Source organism: Eptatretus burgeri, chromosome 8 (assembly GCF_056783735.1).
Source record: "Eptatretus burgeri isolate ZD-2024b chromosome 8, Ebu_testis_v1, whole genome shotgun sequence".
NCBI classification, from domain to species: Eukaryota; Metazoa; Chordata; class Myxini; order Myxiniformes; family Myxinidae; genus Eptatretus; species Eptatretus burgeri.
Window position 1 is genome coordinate 71,566,194 of NC_140968.1, and position 7,500 is coordinate 71,573,693.

General features: G+C 41.1%; 1 protein-coding gene across 2 annotated transcripts in view; it reads left to right on the forward strand.

The window, feature by feature from the left end:
- Positions 1-1,008: 1,008 nt before the first annotated feature.
- Positions 1,009-7,500, forward strand: part of LOC147022014 (uncharacterized) — a 30,486-nt gene continuing 23,994 nt past the window's right edge. The window contains exons 1-2 of one of the 2 annotated variants that reach the window (XM_085892550.1): positions 1,009-1,417; positions 3,500-3,675. In XM_085892550.1, the coding sequence (XP_085748676.1) occupies positions 1,248-1,417; positions 3,500-3,675 (346 nt within the window). In that variant the 5' untranslated portion in view covers positions 1,009-1,247. The remainder of the gene's footprint in view (positions 1,418-3,499; positions 3,676-7,500) is intronic. The other variant, XM_085892551.1, reaches the window with a different exon arrangement.

The window sequence follows — 7,500 nt, forward strand, 5'->3', positions numbered from 1 at the left end:
AACTTCGTTTTGGAAAGATAAAAACACACACAAAAACACACACAAGCACAAACACAAAAATAGACACACACACACACACAAACACAAAAATACACACACAAACACAAAAACACACACACACAAACACAAAAATAGACACACACAAAAACACACACAAGCACAAACACAAAAATAGACACACACACACACAAACACAAAAATACACACACAAACACAAAAATAGACACACACACACACACACACACAAAAATAGACACACACACACACAAACACAAAAATAGACACACACACACACACAAACACAAAAATACACACACAAACACAAAAATAGACACACACACACAAACACAAAAATAGACACACACACACACACAAACACAAAAATACACACACAAACACAAAAATAGACACACACACACAAACACAAAAATAGACACACAAAAATACACACACACACAAAAATACACACACACACAAAAAACACACAAATACACACACACACACACACAAAAATACACACACACACAAACACCGTGAATAATTATCCTAAGGATTCCCCAATCGAAATTAGAAAGCAGGAGTGTCTGTCTGAGTGTCTGTCCGTCCTCGAACTACTCCCTCAGTTTCGGGGCTCGCCTCGTAAAACCTTCTGTGGAACGTTTTGGGGTTGCAGCAGATGTCCTAACTTGGGGTGGAGGTTTCATAAACACTTCACAATACAATCTGAATCATGAGTTCAACCTTTGATCTGCAGGAAACTACTCCTGATCCGGAAGGAAACCAAATCACGGACTTGCCGGAAACATTCACCTGTTTTATGAATAAAAAAAAAATCTCTCAATAAAATCGTGATTTTGAGTTTCTATCCAAGCAGCCCGCTTTCATACATCCTAAGATGGGTGAGGGTTATAAATTTGTCAAGGCGATGATGATTTTAATTTTCGATCTGAGAGGAAGGGTTTTGTATCCGCCATTTCTCGCCGGCATATTCGTCTTTATTTGGCATCGCGTGAAAACGGCGCTTAACGAGTGTTTGTATTTTGTTGTATTAATGGCATAGTGTTAATTTGTGAATGGAATGAAAATATAGAGAGATTGAGTTTAAAGCAGAATGAGGAAATTATGTGAGGCGTTTCCATCCGTGAAATTCGCCGATTCGGCATTGCTGATTCGCCATTTCCAAATCCGTTTGCTTTTGAACGCTCGAAGTCCGCAACACGTACTGTACTGTACCTCAACGGTCCAAAATGCCGAGAAAAAACAAAAGAAAAATTGTCTTATCGAGAAGAAGCTCTGACGCTCAAAGGAAACGAAGGCAGAGACAGGATGATGCTAATCGGACACAAGAGCAGGCAAGAAACACTGAAGCTCACAGAAAGGCCAGAAACAGAACACGTGATGCTGCTACAAATCTAAGGTGTGCTATTAATAATATAATTCTCGTGAAGGGTTTGTCTGCAGAGCCAGTGTGGGCAGCATGACCCATGAGTGTCGTTTTTTATTTAATACTAATGTTTGTTTACTTCATCACAACACTTTTCCTCCTCCCGTGCGAAGCACACAGTAACTCGCTCGTTCAACATAAAAATAAAAACCTCAGTTGGAAATGGCCATCCCAGCTAGGTAGAAAGTTACCAAGCACACCTCGAGTACAACCTTCACTTTTCAACTTATTTCGTCCTCTCGTTTAAGAATGAATAAGATATCGAGCACATATGTAAATTGGTCAAATCGTCTTCCATTCCACAAGGTTATCAAACTCTGATTATGAAACTGCAAACTGATGCAACATGTAATGCAGACACCACTATAACGAGAAGGGCACTCGGTAGAGCGCGTACCTCCTCCACGTCATGCATGATCAACGAGAGACACATCGGGCCCAATACATTTTTGAAATATCGTTTTTGGCCCAATCTCTCAATGGTGAAGAATCACTTTAAAAATTAAATAATTCTTGTGTCTAGATCCGGATCTTCACCAAAATCGAACCAATTCGTCCTTGCCACGCACACAACGTGTCCACCAAGTTTCGTCCGAATCCGTGCACAACTTTTTGAGATATCCTGCTATATATCGGTATAGCCCTATCTCTCAATGGTGAAGAATCACTTTTAAAAATTTTAGGATCCGCATCCGGATCTTCACCAAAATCTAATCAGTTCGTCCTCATCACACACTGAACCTGTCCACAAAATTTCATCCGAATCCGTGCACAACTTTTTGAGATATGCTGTACACAAACAGACAGAAAGAGGTGAAAATATAACATCCTTCACCTATGATGGTGGAGGTAACAAGTCAGAAAAAAAAAGGAAAAACATGTAGGGATGAATTTCCCCCCAAAAACAACCAAACAAGGTGGTAATGATACTACAGTACAACACCACAATCCTTTTACGGTTTGTCCACAAACCTTTGGTTTTGATTCCTTTGAAAGATTCCTTGTAAAAGATGCAACCAGGTTGGAATATGATCGTGTCTTTGTCGCTCAATGATCGTCGTGTGATCTGGTAAGTTGATGTCTGGTGTTCGCTTGATGGTTAGGGTGGTGGGCTTGGGATCCAAGATCCCGAGTTCAAATCCTGCTTGGCTGTTCAATTAATACCAGGTGGGGTTGACTCTGCCTGTCATCCTTCTGAGGTCGACAAAATGAGTGCCAGCATGCTGGTATCCTGTGTCGGAGTGGCGACCCGTCCAGGATTGTACCCACTAGCCAAGGAGACTGCTTAGGCAGCACCAACGCTCTGCACGGAGTATGGTCCCGATGGATGGATGGATGGATGGTAAGTTGATAGGCCTGCTTAATCACTTTCACATTGGGTCAAACAATGAAGATTCATCGCAAACTTCTCGTAGCAGTCTTGATGGTAGCCATGCTTTTAACATTCTTCTGGAATACGTTTGCAGACTTCTTCCATCCGTAGATGAGAACATACAGGTTGAGAGAGTCTCCTGTCCCGAATGTTTCATTTTATTTTTTTCAACCTCTCAATGGGATCTTTTGACCAAGACAGGAAAACGAATGGTCCATGCTTTGAACCTGTGTAATGAAGCATGCAAGTCTGCTGAACCTTTTACCCTCTAACTTGATTTCCTTGTGGGGCAGGATGTTTCTGTTTTCTTTCTTTTCGTGTCCTCTCCTCCATCCGAGCAACATCACGTATCTACAATTTATTGGTTAAAGGAAATAAGAGATAGACTTGAACTTGGCATGTTCATCAATCCTCGTTTGGCTATCATGCTTAGGACAATGAGGTAACATACCTAGTTTGGTTTAATTTGAGCCAGTAACTAGTGAGATTAGAGCAACACCAATGTGCAAATCCAATGCATAGTTTTCATGTCACATGACTATTCCCACAATCCCAAGTATATCCAGCATAGTGTGTCAAATGAAAAGAAGGTTTAAACCTCTGTCATCTGCTAAAAGGAAAAGCGAATATCTGTGACCAATAATTATGCTTTGCACTCGTTTTGTCAATGGTTGTCACAACAGGTCCAACGAACCGAACGAGAAAAAGCCAGTTGTCACTATCCTGGTGCTAATTCATCCTCAGGGAGAGAAAACACAAGAATTGTCACCAAAGCACCGCAAGACCTGGATAGCAAGAATCAACCATCAGAATCCTTTGACTTGTTACTCTAAAGTCTGCCCCGATCATTTCATTGCAGGTGTGTACTTGATCGTAACTTGCATTACTGTATGATGTTGAGTTATTTTGATCCTGATCCGTGTGTCTGAGTTATTGACGTGATAATTTGTGCTCGTCTCATAACATTATGGGTAAGACATGTTCCAGACAGACACCTTGGTGCAAAAAATATAATTTAATGCCAAGTTGTATATCTAACAAGTTGGGTTACCTGATCAAGTTAATTGGCGAAAAATATTTTTTGCCAAATATGTTGATCTGTAGTGTTTGTCTGTCACAAGATTGTTGGCCACAGTTTTCAAGCAATCGTTCTGGATTTTTGTGTGTGTGTCTGTGTGTCGGTTACTGGCCAAGGGCAGCAACTTAATTTTGGTGAAGATCCGAATCCGGATCCGGATCTGAGAATTTTTAAAGTGATTCTTCACCATTGAGAGAGAGAGAGAGGGCCAACGACGATATGTAGCACAATATCTCAAAAAGGTTATCGATGGATTCACATGAAACTTGGTGGACAGATTGGGAGTGTGACAAGGACTAACTGATTCGATTTTTGTGAAGATCTGAATTCGAGAATTTTTCAAGTGATTCTTCCCCATTGAGAGACTGGGCCAAAAACGATATGTAACACAATATCTCAAAAGATTATGGATGGATTCTGCGGAAACATTGTGGACAGGTTGGGTGTGTGAAAAGGACCAATTGATCCAATTTTAGTGAAGAATAGAATCTGGATCCGGATCGGAGAAGTTTCTAAATTGATTCTTCACCATTAAGAGATGGGACCAAGAGCTATACACAGCATGTTATCTCTAAAAGTTGTGGACGACTTGTGACAAAACGAGGTGGATGAGTTGGTTAGGTGACGCGAACAAGCCAATTCGATTTTGGTTAATGTCCGGATTCAAATCTGACCTATCAGTGGGATACAAAATTGAAATTGCTCGGCCTGGCAGAGGTATGCGATCTACCGAGTGCCGTTCCGTTTCGCCAAGTCACTCCATGAGTGATTTTTTCATTTAAACGTGAATAAAACAAGAAGAAGGTTGTTGTTTACAGCTGTAGCAAATATTTACTCGGGAGTGCAACACAGCAATGATGGGCCAAATGGCCTCCTCATTTCCTTGTTTAATGTCGTACAGGATTGTACGACCACTCATTACACTCTGTGTAGTTCTGCGGAGAACGTTGATCTCAGAGGTGCAGTACCTTGTGTGTGGGGTGGAGGAGGATTTTTTTTTGTACCCATGGCCTGACCCTGGGTACCACCAGCAGTCCAGCACGCTCGAAAAATTTCATGATTGACCCAGCCATTTTTTTTCTATGCTTTTCAGGCATACACAGAATTTTGTTGTGGGGAGGGGGGATAAGTTTTGGGGGATTTTGTTTTGGTGCCTTTGACTTGAATTTGGGTAACCCTCGCTCTTGTGCAAGATCAGTTAGAGATTGGCCCAGCCATTCTTTTTCTGTGATTTTCATAATTACACGAACATACATACAAATAATTTCCTCTGGAGGAACGAACGTACATACAAATAATTTTTGAAGAAATCTACTAAGTCAGCCATTTTGACCTACTTAAAGTCATGTGACCAGAATGAGCTTTGCCATTCCTGTTACCAGTCAGGAGAGGAATGTTGCTGCCAAATTTCAGCTGGATCGGCTCAGCGGTTTGGCTGGAAAAGTCAAAATAAGAGATGTTATAAAACTTCCAGTTACCCACTTTGCTCCAGCATACCCATATATCAACAAAGACAACACTTTACCTTTGCAATTGATATATATATATATATATATATATATATATATATATATATATATATATATATATATATATATATATATATATATGTTGTTGTTGTTCGTCTTTCAGCTGCTCCCATTAGGGGTCGCCACAGCGGATCATCCGTTATGATCCGCATACTGATTTGGCATAGGTTTTACGCCGGATGCCCTTCCTGACGCAACCATGGTCGCCTCTTACAACACAGGGATAAGGATTGGGTTTCGCCACGATTCCAGGCTGCCCTACACCCTCTCATAGCGCGGCCCAGTGCAGAGTTCCCATCTTCAAGCGATCCTCCAACCCAAGCCTCCGAGTAGCCAGATTACAGGCGCACGCCACTACGCCCGGTATATATATATATATATATATATATATATATATATATATATATATATATATATATATATATATATATATATATATATCTTCTTCTTCTTTCGGTTGCTCCCGTTAGGGGTCGCCACAGCGGATCATCCATATGATCCGCATAGTGATTTGGCACATGTTTTACGCCGGATGCCCTTCCTGACGCAACCCTGGTCGCCTCTTACGACACAGGGATATGGTACACCTATTTTAACCGGGGTATACACCGGCCCAGTACACTGGTACTCATTTCACCGACCTCGGAAGGATGACAGGCTGAGTTAACCCCCTGGTGTATTAATTCAGTGGCCCAATGGGGCTTGAACTCAGGACCTTTTGGATCCCAAGCCGCTGCCCTTACCACTGCGCCAACACCAGGCTCATATATATATATATATATATATATATATATATATATATATATATATATATATATATATATATATATATATATATATGATTGTCTAAGGCTATGAAATAGCTACATGCCTTTACAGCAAAGACCCGCCTCAACAATATCCCAAGCACTCCACAAATCTGGCCCGTACAGTAGGGTGGCAAGAAGAAAGCCATTACTAAAAAAGGCCCACCTTGTGTCCCGTTTGAGGAATGAAAAAAACACTCCAGAAGTTCTGAAGCCATGTGGAAAAAAGTTTTGTGATCTGACGAAACCAAGATGGAACTTTTTGGCCCAAATGCAAAACGTTACATGTGGCACAAACCAAACACATCATATCACCGAAAGAATACCATCCCAATTGTCAGGTATGGTGGTGGCACATCATGTTATGGTGCCGTTTCTCATCAGCAGCGACTGCAGCATTTGTCAGGATGGAAGAGAAAATGGATGGAGCAAAATACAGAAAAATCTGAGAGGAAAACCTGCTGCCCTCTGCAAGAAAGCTGAAATTGGGACGGAAGTTCACCTTTCAGCATAAATGATGACCCGAAGAACACGGCCAAAGTTACACTGGAGTAGCTAAGGAACAAAAAGATAAATGTACCTGATGGCCCAGTCAGAGCCCCAACTTAAATCAAATTAAAAATCTGTGGCATGACTTGAAGATTGCTGTCCATCAACGCTCTCTACGCAACTTGCCTGAGCTTGAACCGTTTCATCCAGAAGAATGGGCAAATATTTCCCAATCAAGGTGTGCAAAGTTGGTGGAGACCTTTCCCAACAGACTCACAGCTGTAATTACTGTCAAAGGTGATTCCACCAAGTATTAACTCGGGGTGGGGGGGGGGGTGGACACTTATTCAACTGAGATATTCTAGTTTTGTATTTTTAATGAATTTTCTGAAATTTGTAGAATTTGTCAGTTACAATTTGTAAATAAAGGTGGAAAAAGTGTGATTTAATGCAACTCAATTCCAGGTTGTATGGCAACAAAAGGTGAAAAATTTGAAAGGGGTGTGGAATTTCTATCGGCACTGCATCTGTGCCGAATAACATGATATTTCATTTTATATTTTTCTTTTGTCTTTTCTTGCAGTCATTGGGGCTGTATTGGTTGCTGTTTCGGTTTCTGACGATTATGAACTTATCAGACGGACGGGCATGAACCAATTGCTTAACCCCGCTTTTCGCTTCATGTGCACAGGGGTAATAATGTATAGTTACAAATCTGGCAGCCATGAGCACACAACAGACAGGTCCCCATAGCTCAGTTATTTCGTTAAGTATATGTGTAT